Below are 16,055 nucleotides of genomic sequence, written 5' to 3'. Positions count from 1 at the left end.
TCTATGTTGGAACATTTTGAGGAGTTGTATGATATGTGGGATATCTATATGTGTGGACTATGATAGGCATGCCATTTTTGCTCTTAAAAAGTAATTTCTTTGGTGAAACCTGTTAGAATGAAGCGACCTGCTACTCTTGGAGGGTCTTGATCTTGTGGCTCATATCACGATGCTACAAGCACTGAGGTCACAGGCAGGTTGTAGAGGTAAATTTAAGAAAGCAGAAGACTCCAGCATAACAGTTTTACTTTCTTTATAATATTTGGTGCAAAAATATTTTCTATGTGTATTTTTTCCTTTTATTACGCCTGAGGACCCAATTATGTTATGATCTATATGTATATTATAAGAAAGGCAGAGGAACAGAAATGAAGAAAACCTCCTTCTTATGTAAACTTTTTTTTAATTACATGTTTTACCGGATTTACTCGATTATATGACGACCCCCCAAAGTTTGAATATTAATTTAGAAAAAAAGAAAAAGCTTTACTAGTAAATATTAATTCAAATGTAAACTATTTTTCATATTTAATAAAAACTATGACTGAGAAAAATGCATTTTTTATTTTCTTTGCCAACCTGCCCCCCAGTTATGCACATCTGCTCCCAGGCTTGCCACTCTGGCCCCCAGATAAGCCTTATATCTCCTTATATGCCACTCTGCCCCTCAGATATGCAACGCTGCCTCCCAGATAAGCCGTATGCCCCCTATATGCCACTGTGCCCCCCAGATATGCCTTATACCCCCTTATATGCCACTCTGCCTCACAGATAAGCCTTATACCCCCTATATGCCACTGTGCCACCAGATAAGCCTTATATCCCCCTATATGCCACTCTCCCTCCCTGATATGCCACTCTGCCCCCAGAAGTGCCTTATCCCCCCCAGACTTACCAATGCATCCCCCATGCTTCAGACTCCCTGATGTCTAGTGGGGACAGCCAGTGAATGTCTGTGCGATGTGCGCATGCAACCTCCGCTTCTGCCGGCACTTCCACTGGGGCTTCTATGATGGAGCACAGGTCATGTCACGCCGGCACTCTGTCATAGAAGCCCCGGCGGAAGTGTCGGCACCAGCAGAGGTTGCTAGAGAGGAGGGGGATCTGCATCTTAGTCTTAAAGTCAGACCTCAATTTGAGGTCCGCTTATAAGACGACCTCAAATATAAGATGAGGGATAATTTTTAGAGCATTTGCTCTGAAAAAAACCTTGTCTTATATTCGAGCAAATACGGTAATTTGTTTGGTGCTGCTTTTTTGTGTTTAACACTAAATGTATTTATACCTTTGATGGCAATCAGAACCAAATTTTATATGATCTGTTATGTGTTATGAGTCTGCGATTGGGTTTATTTGGTCGTGGTGTTAATGGGTTTAGCACATCTTTTGTTCAATGCCCAAAATGCTTATTTTCAGTTACAGAGGGGTATTTAAAATATGATTTGTTGTGATTTCTCAGCATGTTCCTCAAAGAAAACCAACTACTGGAAGTGGATAGCCAGTCTTATAATGACATAAGATCTAGTTATATTTAAAAAATTCTCCACATTGCTTGCAAGCTGTCACATACCTGCATCCATATATGCTTCAACTTCAATATACATCCCTTATAACTATCATTATAAATATGCACAACTTATAAAAAATATATGCCCCCAACATCAACGTAAATGCCCCAGACTTTGGTGCTGATATCAGTGGCTGGTGCTGTCCTCGTCCCTCAAGGGTAGGCTCCGAGTAACCAGAACCCAGAAGTTCCCAGGTGTGGTGATTAGATTCCAGAGATTCAGGACTCTCAGCTTTTCTCTTCAGATTTATAGTTACATTGATAATCCTGGGAAGCATCATATTTCATTTTTTATTTTATATATTTTTTTCTTTTTTATTCACTTCAATTTGGGCCAACTTGTGGAGTTTGACCTTTAGTAGACAGCACTCATTTTTATTAATGTGAGATATACACTTATAGTGACTTCACAATATTCTACAAATATTTTGTTTGCGCTGTTTTGCACCTGTTTTGTTTAACGTTGATTATCTGTTAGTTATTTTTTAGAAAAAATGTTTCAAAGAAAAGTCGCTTTGTGATTTGGAAAAGCTGTGTAGCAGTACTGCAGACTTTGCATATACATTCTGTGTTAGTGATTCGGGGCTAAACACCTGCGCTGAGCTTTAGAATATTTTTATCAGCGGTTTCTATTCTGTATGATATAATAGAGATGGAAGAGGAAGGTTTTTGTACGGCTCTCTATCACTGTGAGAGGAGCTGTAACCCTGCTGACAGTAATAATCTGCTGCATCTTCTGCTTGCGCTCCGCTGATGGTAAAAGTGAAATCAGTTCCAAAACCGCTGCCGCTGAACCGCTCTGGGGTCCCGGTGTTTCTGCTGCTGGCAGAATAGATCAGGAGCTTTGGGGGTTGTCCTGGTTTCTGTTGGTACCAGTTTAGGTAGCTGCCAATACTAGAACTGGCTTTACATGTCATGGTGACGCGTTCTCCTGGTGACACAGAGACAGAGTCTGGAGTCTGAGTCATCACAATCTGTCCACAGGATCCTGAGGGTTGTAAAAAATAATATTTCTTGATCTCTAGCAATGAGCTCAAATATTACATTTATATTTTTAAGGAAACAAAGTATTATATAGATATTTTATATACAATCCTGTAATAAGTATACATCCTTACCCTGAATATAAAGCAGAAGCCCCCACAGGAGAAAGCTCGGAGTGACCATCTTCATGTCTGTGGATTATCATATACAGGGTATAAGATTTCTCCTGTACAAGGAACCTTATATACAGTGACAGCTGAGATACTGAAATATGTAAATACAGGGGACATGCAAATGACATTGTTCTGCGTCACCGATCCCTTCTCTGTGACAAACTCTTCCCAGCGCAGCGAGCGAGAGATGTAAGAGACGTGACGTTTCCATTCACTTGTTTTTTAGAATACTGGGAAACGATGCTTGTAGTTTAGTTTAAATCTAGAATAGTTTATCAAACTTACCTTTTCCCAGTTTTCACCTGAAATTAAAACATTTTTCTTTATTGAAAAGCCCTGACCCCTTGGGTCATTTATCTGATATACAGGGTTGTACATAGAAAGACAAATTAAAATTACCCTCAGACCCCTGTAGGGGGCAGTAAAAACCATATCACAGGGTAGACACATAGAATTTGATAGCAGGTAAAAACTGTTTGGCCCTTCTAGTCTGCCCATTTTTCTTGCTATAAAGAATGCCTTTTTTTTTTTTAACGAAACATGATCTAGGCTTCAAATGTATTTACCCCTTTTTACCTCTGGTGCAGATGCATTTCTCAGTTACAGATGTGAGGATGCTCATTTGGGCTGTAGGTCATGTAGTCCACAGGAGGTCATCAGCTTCATTTTTTAAATTCAAAATAATAAAAAAGTTCAATATTAATTATTGATATAATAATAATCTAGAACTAGAAAGTCAGAGGCTTAAATGTAATGTAAGGATTTTTTACTGGGTAGCGTGTTAGATAAGTAGAAGAGGCAGAGGTTAAATTCATATTAGGTAGACATATTGCTATCCTGAATCTAAGAAGAGACCAAGAAGTATGAGGAAAGGGGCAGACTAGATAGGTGAATGGCTCTTATTCGCTTTAGATTTTATGTTTCTGTGACATTTGCAAAATAACTTACATGTTCTCTAATAAGCATGTTTGTGAGGGCATATCTGTGCCGCAACTGTAACTGTTTCAGGCAAGGGCCTGTGAGTTGAATGAAAGCACAAATGGCTTCATCTGAAACATGCAGTTTAACCCCTTCACGACCAATGATGCACCAGGTACATCATGAAAAGATGTCCGTAGATAATTAACGACCTGAGGTGTCATAGGTTAAAAAATATTCCTGAGTGTCAACCTGGGGGAGCAATCATTTAGGCTTACCCCATAATTGCTGGTTTCCCCCTACTGTATCCTAGATGGCAAAGGCATCTTCAAGGACAAATAATTAACTTTCTTGTGTCCCTACACAAGTGTGGTGACCGACCCTGACCCTCCCCTACTTCATGATCACTCTATTCTCCATTTGCTGATTCTGCAGCATTAACACCTGCGATTAATCGCAGTCAATTCTGTGTACGTATGGAGCACCAGCATTAAAAGCGTTAAAAAATGGGGGGGGGATCTTCATCAGCAATGACTTGGAAGTCAAACTGCTGCAGAGCCAATCAAGAGTAGGCTGATGATGATCAGATCATTCCTGACCAATAGGAATGACCTGATCATTTTGACAACCACTTGATGACCCCCCCCCATCAGTAACAGTTGTTATAAGAGATAAAGAGAAATAATAAAAAAAACACGTTATCAATTTCAGTTTCATGTTTTTAATTTTCTAAACGTACATGTAAAAAAAAAAATCAAAATGTATAAATTTATTTCCACTACAAGGGATGCACATTACAAATGTTGCCATTAGTTTATATACTTTTTTCCGTGATGTATCAAGTTAAACAATCTACTTTCCACACACACGTAAACAACCCACATAGGAAACACAATACATATTCTAGAACTCTCTCTAGTACACAGATGGCCTTTATTTTCTCCAGTTTTGTCATTATTTCTTCACAATTCTCTCTCCTTTTCCTATGTTATAGTAAAAGGTTTTCACACCTACTGCAGGCTTTCTCATATGTGCCAATGTGTTGGAGCTTCTTTGTAACATTTCTTCTATGCCCCTGATGGAAATAATCATCTCAGTTATAAGCGGTTTGGTTGCTGTTCTCTATTTCATAAATATAACAATTTTTGCTGCTACCAAAATAAAGTTTGTAAGTATGCACCTGACTATCACACCAACAGGGACTTTGATGACATTGCATTTTAAATAGTTGGTCCCTCCTTTGCAGCTATAACGGCTTCCACTCTTCTGGGAAGACTTTCCACAAGATTTTGGAGAGTTTCTGTGCCCATTCATCCAGTAGAGCATCTGTGAGGTCAGGCGCTGATGTTGGACGAGATGCCCGGCTCACAATTTCCGTTCCAGTTCATCCCAAAAGTCTTTGCTGGGGTTAAGGTCAGGGCTCTGTGCGGCCGGTCAAGTTCTTCCACCTCTAGCTCATCCAACCATGTATTTATGGATCTTGCTTTGTGTGCTGGGGCACAGTCATGCTGGAATAGAAAAGGGTCTTCCCCAAACTGTTCCCACAAAGTTGGATGCATAGTATTGTCCAAAATAACTTGGTATGTCGCCTTCAGCATTTATATTTTTTGTATATACTGTCTGTGTACAATTTTACTGGGAGGTTTAATATTGTAGCTCGTTGTGTTATAGTCCCCAACAGCTGAGGTTTACCATTGGACTATACAATGATCGGCCATAACATTATAACCACTGACAGGTGAAGTGAATAATCTTGTTATCATGGCATCTGTCAGCGGGTGGGATATATTAGGCAGCGAGTGAGCATTTCATCCTCAAAGTTGATGGTTAGACAACTTGTGGGGTGTTCTTGGTCTGCAGCGGTCAATAGCTATCAAGGAAGCTATTCCTGAGGACATAATTATGTTATGAGCTATACATATAATATAAAAGGAGAGGAACATAAATGAAGAAAACAGACTCCTTTTTATGTTAATGTCCTTTTAATTAGGTTTTTTAATTTGTTTTGTGCTGCTCTTTTTTGTGATTTAACACTAAATGTGTTTATTGCTTTGGTGTCAATCAGAACTAAATTTTATATGATCTATTATGTGTTACATTATGAGTCCATGATTGTGGTTATTTGGTCATGTTGTTAATGGGTTCAGCATATGTTTAGTTTAATGCCCAAAAGGCTTATTTTCAGAGTTAAAGCCAGTCTTATAATGACATAAGATCTAGTTACATTTAAAAAAGTCTCCACACTGCCTTGCAAGCGGTCACATACCTTGCATCCATATATGCTTCAACTTCAATATACATCCCTTATAACTATCATTATAAATACGCACAACTAAAAAAATATTTGGCCCCAACGTCAACGGAAACACCCCAGACTTCAGTGGCACCGCCCACCGACATCAGCAGAACCGCCTGGTGCTGTCCTCGTCCCGGAAGGGTAGGCTCCGAGTAGCCGGAACCCACAAGTTCCCAGGTATGGTGATTAGATTCCAGAGATTCAGGATTAACAGCTTTTCTCATCAGATTTATAGTTATATTGATAATCCTGGGAAGCATCATATTTCATTTTTTTTTATATATTTTCCTTTTTTATTCACTTCAATTTGGGCCAACTTGTGGAGTTTGACCTTTAGTAGACTTTTATTAGTGTGAGGGACAAACTTATAGTGACTTCACAATATTCTATTAATTATTTTTTTGCGCTTATTTGCACCTGTTTTGTTTAACGTTGATTATCTGTAGCTTTGTGATTTGGAAAAGCTGTGTAACAGTACTGCAGACTTTGCATATACATTCTGTGTTAGTGATTGTAAAATATTCTAATACATTTTCTAACCTCAATTAAGAAATGGACCATATATAATTATTAGTATAGGCAATAGTCAAAGATATATAATTATTAGTATAGGCAATAGTCAAAGATATGTAATTATTGGGCATAAATAAATGATAATTAAGATATATTAATATGTTTCAAGGTTTCCTTGACCTTAAATATAGAATGAAGGATTTGCTGAACATGCAGTCTATAGATAGGATAGTAGCTTGCTAATGCATGGTATAGTTGTAACTCTAAAAGGGCATTACAATATACGTACAGCGACCACCTAAAATAGGGTTTGGGCGTGTAAGACCTAAGTGAACATGTTTGAACACCTAATTAGGTGAAGACCAATAGACTGACATCATTTTCAAATGATATATAAGCTTGGTGTAAGAGAGGCATGGGAGGAGAGGTAGAGGAGAGATGTACTTGCCATCCACAGACTCTTCTTGCCCCAACACTCCCTCCCTCCATCCTCAGGAATGCATAGGACAGATGTCATGAACTAAATTCCTTTCCAAGGTTTTGTAAGACTTGTTTCGTATTATTTTTGTTATCTTCTTTTTATATTCTTCTTTTATTTTTGTTCGTATTAAATGTTTTACCTTTGTTTGCATCTAAGTGACTCTGCCTATTTTTGACGCACATACATTTATATGTGATCCAATTATTTGAAGTTTGTATTGGCCCTATATATTTTCTTACATATCTGGCGTGCCAGCCCTGCGTATTTTTTCCTGACCTTTGCCCTCCAGCTTGCTCAGGGGGAAGGGCAGATATATCTGTACACTTTTTGCAAACTGTCGGGAGAAAGATTAAGAAAAGAACCTTTAAGGATACAGACTTTCAGATTTTATTGGAACCAAAAGTGCTAAAAGACGCTATTGACGGCAGACGCAAGAAAGCCATACAGCGTGATACAACAGCCACTCAAGGAGAGTTCACTAAACAGGGTAAGTCATGGATTTTATAAAAACATATGCTAACAAAAGTAAAATAACTTTTCAATTTGATAATTGTCCTACTAATGCACAGTTATGGGCTAGTATGTACAAACAATGTGAGCTAGAGAATATGAAGATAGATAAGAAATTGTTATGTATTGATAAACTTAAGAAGAAACTGCAAAATGTCCTAAGCATGTTTAAAACGTTTAATGACTTGATTGTGGAGGATTTACAACCTAGACAAAGTATTTGCATGATTAACAAAGTTGTACCAGAATCTAACCCTGATGACAATACTGACGACTTTAACAGCTGTCCCGACTGTTTTGTTTTAGCTCAGCAATTAGAGAACTTGGAGAGGGCTAGGGACAGACAAGCTCAGTTACTGTCTAAACTATGTTTAGAAAATAAGAAAGTGTCAGTTATCACAAGACAAGAAGGTAAGAAGGGCGTATCTTTTGTCCCTGAAATAGCTGGTACCTCAACAATAGATTCTGATGAGGAACTTGACGTAGGAGGAGTTGAGAGACAAAAGCTCAGAGACAGTGCAACAAAATTGACTTTAAAAATTAATGATCAATTAATGAAAATTGCCAAAGATATTCCTAAATATGACGATAAGATGGATGCATTCCATAATATTGATGTATTTGAAACAAATACAGACAAATTCCAATTAAGTAATAAACAAAGAAACGCCATTTTTAAGCTATGGATACCTTCACATATGTCCAAAAGGTTACAGGACACACCTACAGAGGATGCATTAGGTCAATTAGTGCATGCAAATGACATGGATAGATTGAAACAATTAATTCTGTTTACAACTGGTGACTCATCTCCATCTCTTGACTTAATCGAATCTCTAAAAGTAAATCTTCAAGATGATCCCTTTGCATTTTTGTTGAAATTTGAGAAAGCCTATAGAATGGTAATGGGAGTTGATGATGGAGATGAACCACAGGCAATGATTATAGCATTTGTAAGGAAATTTAAATATCTAGATCCTGTATCTGTTCAGCTTGCCTCTGAAAAACCTAGTTTGCAAGAAGCAGCCATATTCATTGATCGTATTAGAAGAGCAATGAAAATGTCAACTGTAAAGGTAAAAGTATCTACAGTACAGGAACTAATTGACAAACGGCGAGAATTAACTCAGAATGACTGTCACAAGCCACAAACTAATCCTACTAATTTTGAACGATTTGATAATACTAACCGAAAGATATTCAGACCAAATGTTAGTTGTTATCATTGTGGTCAAAGAGGACATTTGAAGTGGCAGTGTAAACAATTTCTTCAAAATAGAAAATTTGTCCCTAGAACACAAAATTTTGGGAAAGAAAATGGGCTGATGCCAACAGCCCCACCTACTGGTGAACAATTTAAGTCAACGTCCCCATACACTCCACTAATTAGACAGGTGCAAGAGCTCACAACAAATAGTACTGCTACTAATGTAACAGGAAAGAATGTCAGGAGGGGTCTGACCCCCTCTCAGTGACTAGATAAGAATCAATCACTCTGTAAGTTGACCTATGTAGCTCCAGTGTCAACTGACAACTGTGGCAGACCATATGTCAAGGGAAAATTACAGGGAAAAGAGATTACATTCCTAATTGATACAGGAGCTCAATTAAGTGTGACTAATCAAGCTTTACCTATAACATCTAACTCACCTGTTTGCACGATTGTAGGTTTTAGTGGTAAAGGTAATACTTCAGCAACTTTGGTTACTGGTGTTTTGTTTGAGATTCCTGGCTATTTGTGTACTGAAATTGATATCTGGCATTGTCCTAGCTCAGAAAATATCTTAGGGGCCGATGTAATGAGAGAACGAGGTTGGGTCATTGACTTAGGGAATCAAGTGATTTGGAGAAGTAATAACCTTAAAGGGCCTGTAGTAATTGATCCAAGTGACTACAGTGTAGTGGCCGTCATCAATTTAATTGAGGAGGTATCCCCAAATCATGTATGGCCACAAATGGATTGTAATGACTTGACTCTTGTAGAAATTGTGCAGAAACATCCCTCGTTATGGGCTCAATCTAAGAATGAGGTAGGGACGATGAAAGATGTTGTTGTTAAAGTGGAAGGAACAGATCCCATAGCTCAGAAACAGTACCGATTGCCTCCAGATTCAATTGAGCCTTTGTCCAAAATTATTGAAGAACTACTTCAACAAGGCGTCATACGCAAATCAAATTCGGTGACAAATTATCCGTTATGGGCAGTTAAGAAACCAGATAATTCTTATAGAATGCTTCTAGATCTGCGTATGTTTAATAAATGTACCCCAAATGTGGCGCCAATTGTAGCAGATACCCCCGACATCATGTCTCGATTGAATGCTAAGGCAAAGTTTTTCTCGGTACTGGATATCAGTAATGGTTTTTTCAGTATTCAGATAGAGAGGAGTTGTCAATACAAATTTGCTTTTACTTTTCTGAATGAGCAATATGTATTTTGCAGATTACCACAAGGGGCGCACATGTCACCTAGTCTGTTTCATCAGGCATTGGCAAAAGTGTTATCAAAATTCTCAAGGCAAGATTGTATTCTACAGTATGTTGATGATATCTTGTTGGCAACAGAGAGTAGAGAGGAACACCTCACCTTGCTAGCAGAATTGTTTAATCTGTTGTACGAGTCAGGATTGAAATTAAATCCAAGGAAGGTCCAATTACTGAAACAAGAGGTTCAGTACTTGGGAGTTTTGATAAGTCCAGGCCAGAGACGTCCTTTGCAGGAAAGAGTAGCAACAGTAGCAGCTTTGCCTGTACCTACAACTTTCAAAGCTTTAAGACAATTCCTGGGACTTGTAAATTTTTCTAGAGACTTCATAGAGGGCTTTGCTGAAAAAGCTAAACCCTTATATGACTTACTAAAAAGTACTGATGATGACAATTTGTTTGGTCCATGGGGAGATGAGCAGCAGAAAGCGTTTGAACAACTTAAACTTGATTTACAGAGAGCACCAGCTTTGACAACTGTGTATCCATCTAAGCCTTTTGCTTTACAAGTTCATACCTCGGAGACGGCTGTCTCGGCAGTTTTACTGCAGCTACAGGGAAAGGAATGGAGAATAGTTGGCTATTTTTCCAAACTCCTTTCACCTGTGGAAAAAGGGTTTGAAACGTGTGCAAGACATCTGGTGGGTGTACACTTTGCAGTCAAGGCGACTGAACATATAGTTGGGTTTAACAAACTAATTCTGCAGACCCCTCACTCCACCTTGAAATTGCTTTTTGAAAAAAGTATCCCAGGAGTGTCACATCAAAGATTTGCACATTGGTTGTTGTCTTTATCTCCAAAACAGATTGAAGTGGATCATAAAGCTAAATATGTGCTCCCTCAACTAATGCAATATGAGGGTGAATCACATGAGTGTGTTGAGACATTTCAGGGGGATTTTCCATCTCTTTTTAGAAAAGAAGTAGAGGAAACTGATGAACCAGTATTTGTAGATGGTTCTAGATTTTGTTTGAAAGGACAATATTATACCGGATATGCCATTTGGTTTCCAAAGAAAGGTCGAGCTATTCAGCATAGACTACCAGGACATTTTTCTGCACAGAGAGCAGAAATCGAAGCTGTTAAAACAGTATTGGAAATTAATGAGAAAGAAAATAATGATCCTTTGGTAATCTATAGCGATAGTTCATATGTCGTACGTTCACTAACAGACTACTTACCTGTGTGGAAAAAACGAGGTTTTGTGGATTCATCTAACAAAATCTTAAGTCATGTTGATACATTGCAGACTATCTTTGAGCTTGCTTCTAAAAATCCTAACCGATATGCTATTGTCAAAGTACCTGGCCATAGCAGAGGAACTAGTGATTTAGCTTTGGGAAATGAGAAAGCAGATTCTCTAGCCAAGGAAGCAGCTTTGATAGGAGAGATAGTGATGGAACTAGAACCGTTGGAAGTACTACCAGTAAAGAGTAAGGAAGCAAATTTACCTTCATTTAGTGATGAACAGATGAAAGATCCGTTCATTGTGGAATGTAAGAATAAATTAACACCTCCTTTTGTTTGTGAAAATGGAGTGATTTGTTATGAAATGCAAGGTAATTTACTTCCAGTTGTGCCTAAACACTTGCAGACGGAATTCACCCGCTATAATCATGAAAGTTTAGGTCATGTGGGTCAGCAAAAGTTGCTGGAAATTCTCAAAGAGAAGTTTTATTGGGACAAAATGGAGGACTCTGTACAAAATGTTGTTCAGTCATGTCTCGTTTGTGCTCAAGTAAACCCCAGGCCTAAAGGACAAAAGCCTCCACTTCTAAGAATTGCACCTGCAGACGGTCCGTGGTCTACATTGCAGATTGACTACGTAGGTCCCCTACCTTCAGGTAAACAAGGTCTCAGGTATGCATTGGTTGTGGTAGATGTATTTTCTAAGTGGGTAGAACTGTTGCCTGTCAGGAAAGATGATGCTTTGTCCACGGCAAAAGCATTAGTGAATCATGTTTTTTGTACTTGGGGAATCCCAAGGATGATTTCATCTGACAGGGGGAGCCATTTTACTGGCAAAGTCATGCAGGCTGTTTGCGCAATCCTGGGGGTACGTCAACAATTCCATGTTCCATACCATCCTCAGTCCGCAGGTATTGTAGAAAGAATGAACAGAACGATTAAGTCTAGAATTGCAAAAATGTTACTTGATAAAGGAAATACTTGGGTTGATGCAGTACCTCTGGTATTGATGAGTATTAGGGGAACGAGCTCCTCAACTACCCAGTATACACCTTTTGAATTAATGACAGGAAGGAAAATGCCATTGATCTTTCCTCATGAACCGTTTTTGTCTACTCCACAGAAAGATGCCATTGCAAGAACTAAGTGGTTACAGATACTTCAGGAGAATTTAAAAACAATTCTTCCTCACGCAGCGTCTAGAATGCAGCGTATGGTACCGCCTCACTCTTCTAAATTTGTGAGAGGAGCATCAGTAATGATTAAGACTTTTAGGAAGGCGGGACCTTGGGAAAGCAATTGGGAAGGACCGTTTGAAATAATCGACACGATGGGTCAAGTTATGATCCTTGTTCAAAGAACAGAAAAGACTGTGAAAAATACCCGTAGGCAGCAGAAGCTGTGGGTACATGTTGACCAGTGTAAATTGTATGTTTCTAACTAAATTCTGTTCTTGCAGGAACACAATTCTGCAAGAAAATGGAGAAACAAAGCAGTTAACTATTGGAAGGAGAGCATTCTGAGAAACAGCAATACAAGAATCGTGACATCAAGATAGCATAGTTTTTTGGTTGCTGTGTTGTTTGAACTATATCAGAAGCCAATTGGAATTGATGATCCGACAAAGGATTTACCACAGAAGACATTGTTATCACATAAAATAAGAGAAGTTCAGGTGGATCGACTCCTGACATCAGACATTGATACATCAAGAGACATTGTTGGACGAATTAGATTAATTATGGTTAAGATATACAGATTTTGTATTTGATAGGAAAATCTGGAACAATTAGATGTTTCGGCTTGTCTTCATTTTGTTTCCAAAGTAATATGTCTTCCAGGGCAAGAAAAAGTTGTCTATCATTCTTGTTTTCACAATCATTCATCATGTGAGGCCAGGATTGAAAGTGTTACATCTATGCATGAATTAATGACTCAAGTAAAAGGAGGAAAAGTTTGTTTTCAGGTAATGAAGGAAGAGTCATTGGTCAGAGCATTCTTTTCAAATTGTATGCATAATGAAACTCTTCACAGAGGATTATATTGCATAGAAGGAGAATTGAAAAAGTTGGAGATAGATGGGAAAAAGTTTAATGTCTCCACTATGGGCATAGAGCGTTTAAAAACACTACCTCAGCAATTTAATCTCACACAGATAGACCATTTTCCTTGGAAAACATGGACTGAGGAAATAAAGAAAGATAAGGGATTATTGGCCATATTAAAACAACAATTGAAAAATGCCGAAATTGTTTTCCAACATAAACAAGGTGAATTAGAACAAATTCAACATCAATGGAATGATATGTCTGGAGTTAGTTGGTGGTCAAATTTTAAAAAATCAGTAAATATGTGGTCACAATCTTCGGTAAAATCCGCAGCTGGGAATATATTGTTGAATCCAATTGTTATTATAGCTATACTTGTTTTATTATGTATTATTTATCAAAGTTTTCTTATGTGTAGAATAAGTAAGATATATAAACATGTTAAGTATGAAGTAGATAAGGGAGATGGAATATTAAGGGAATTGATAAAAAGGGCACAATCCTCTCATTCCATAACAAATATAGAGAAAAGGGTGTCTCATGCTAATGATTATCATATGGTCCCAGGTAAAGTGTGATGTGATTGTAGTATAAATGTGATACGAATGTGATACGAATGGTGAGTAAATGTGTATATTTGAAAAGATATGATAAGGATATTATCCTATCATCAGGGGGAATTGTAAAATATTCTAATACATTTTCTAACCTCAATTAAGAAATGGACCATATATAATTATTAGTATAGGCAATAGTCAAAGATATATAATTATTAGTATAGGCAATAGTCAAAGATATGTAATTATTGGGCATAAATAAATGATAATTAAGATATATTAATATGTTTCAAGGTTTCCTTGACCTTAAATATAGAATGAAGGATTTGCTGAACATGCAGTCTATAGATAGGATAGTAGCTTGCTAATGCATGGTATAGTTGTAACTCTAAAAGGGCATTACAATATACGTACAGCGACCACCTAAAATAGGGTTTGGGCGTGTAAGACCTAAGTGAACATGTTTGAACACCTAATTAGGTGAAGACCAATAGACTGACATCATTTTCAAATGATATATAAGCTTGGTGTAAGAGAGGCATGGGAGGAGAGGTAGAGGAGAGATGTACTTGCCATCCACAGACTCTTCTTGTCCCAACACTCCCTCCCTCCATCCTCAGGAATGCATAGGACAGATGTCATGAACTAAATTCCTTTCCAAGGTTTTGTAAGACTTGTTTCGTATTATTTTTGTTATCTTCTTTTTATATTCTTCTTTTATTTTTGTTCGTATTAAATGTTTTACCTTTGTTTGCATCTAAGTGACTCTGCCTATTTTTGACGCACATACATTTATATGTGATCCAATTATTTGAAGTTTGTATTGGCCCTATATATTTTCTTACAGTGATTCAGGGCTAAACACCTGCGCTGAGGTTTAGAATATTTTTATCAGCGGTTTCTATTCTGTATGATATAATAGAGATGGAAGAGGAAGGTTTTTGTACGTCTCTGTATCACTGTGAGAGGAGCTGTAACCCTGCTGACAGTAATAATCTGCTGCGTCTTCTGCTTGCGCTCCGCTGATGGTTAAAGTGAAATCAGTTCCGTACCCGCTGCCGCTGAACCGCTCAGGAGTCCCGGTGTTTCTGCTGCTGGCATAATAGATCAGGAGCTTTGGGGGTTGTCCTGGTTTCTGTTGGTACCAGTTCAACCGGTCGCTGCTAACAACAGAACTGGCTTTACATGTCATGGTGACGCGTTCTCCTGGTGACACAGAGACAGAGTCTGGAGTCTGAGTCATCACAATCTGTCCACAGGAGCCTGAGGGTTGTAAGAAATAATAATATCTCTTGATCTCTAGCAATCAGCTCAAATATAATAACGTTTATTTATATTTTTAAGGAAACAAAGTATTTTTGAGATTATTTTATATACAATCCTGTAATAAGTAATACCTCCTTACCCTGAATATAAAGCAGAAGCCCCCACAGGAGAAAGCTCGGAGTGACCATCTTCATGTCTGTGGATTATGATATACAGGGTATAAGATTTCTCCTGTACAAGGAACCTTATATACAGAGACAGCTGAGATACTGAAATATGTAAATACAGGGGACATGCAAATGACATTGTTCTGCGTCACCGATCCCTTCTCTGTGACAAACTCTTCCCAGCGCAGCGAGCGAGAGATGTAAGAGACGTGACGTTTTATATTCACTTTTTTTTTTAGAATACTGGGAAATGATGCTTATAGTTTAGTTTAAATCTAGAATAGTTTATTAATATAGATACCCAATAAAATGCATGTTCTTCTTTTTATTTTCTACTGATTTTCTTTAAATATGGCTGATTTTCCAATTTGTTGTTTTTTAATTTCTGTCTTCATGAATGTGACATCAAACTTACCCTTTCCTATTATTCACCGGAAATTAAAAGATTTTTCTTTATTGAAAAGCCCTGACCCCTTGGTGCATTTATCTCATAAATGGGGTTGTACATAGAACGACAAATAATAATTACCCTCAATCCCCAGTAGGGGGCAGTAAACACCGTATTACAGGGTAGACACATAGAATATGATAGCAGATAAGAACTGTTTGGCCCGTCTAGTCTGCCCATTTTTCCTGATATTAAGACTTAGACCTTAATCAATACTTCTTCTTGTCTTAGCTACAGGAGCCATATACCTGTCCAATGTATGTTTAAATTCCCTCACTATATAAGATTCTACCGGTTCTACTGGAAGGTTGTTCCACCTATCCACCACCCTCGTAGTAAAGTAAAACTTCCTAATACAATAGAGATTCATTTTATGAATGAAACATGATCTTTTTACCTCTGGTGCCGATGCATTTCCCGGTTACAGATGTGATGACCCTCATTACCATTTTGG

At 37.9% G+C, this 16,055-nt stretch overlaps 1 long non-coding RNA gene and 2 gene segments (V, D, J or C); 1 reads left to right on the top strand and 2 right to left on the bottom strand.

The window, feature by feature from the left end:
* Window positions 1–2,196: 2,196 nt before the first annotated feature.
* Window positions 2,197–2,740, bottom strand: LOC128474815 (immunoglobulin kappa variable 1-39-like). The segment is given in 2 exon segments: window positions 2,197–2,555; window positions 2,686–2,740. Coding segments are annotated over 2 exon segments (414 nt in total).
* A 4,041-nt stretch (window positions 2,741–6,781) lies between these two features.
* Window positions 6,782–13,866, top strand: LOC128478405 (uncharacterized). Its single transcript, XR_008349330.1, has 2 exons — window positions 6,782–7,419; window positions 12,575–13,866. It is a non-coding gene; the product is annotated as an uncharacterized LOC128478405 (long non-coding RNA).
* A 755-nt stretch (window positions 13,867–14,621) lies between these two features.
* On the bottom strand, window positions 14,622–15,180 carry LOC128474719 (immunoglobulin kappa variable 3-20-like). The segment is given in 2 exon segments: window positions 14,622–14,983; window positions 15,126–15,180. Coding segments are annotated over 2 exon segments (417 nt in total).
* Between the last annotated feature and the right edge of the window lie 875 nt (window positions 15,181–16,055).

This window comes from Spea bombifrons, chromosome 1, assembly GCF_027358695.1.
Source record: "Spea bombifrons isolate aSpeBom1 chromosome 1, aSpeBom1.2.pri, whole genome shotgun sequence".
Classification (NCBI taxonomy): domain Eukaryota; kingdom Metazoa; phylum Chordata; class Amphibia; order Anura; family Pelobatidae; genus Spea; species Spea bombifrons.
This window is presented reverse-complemented; position numbering and strand designations above follow the sequence as displayed.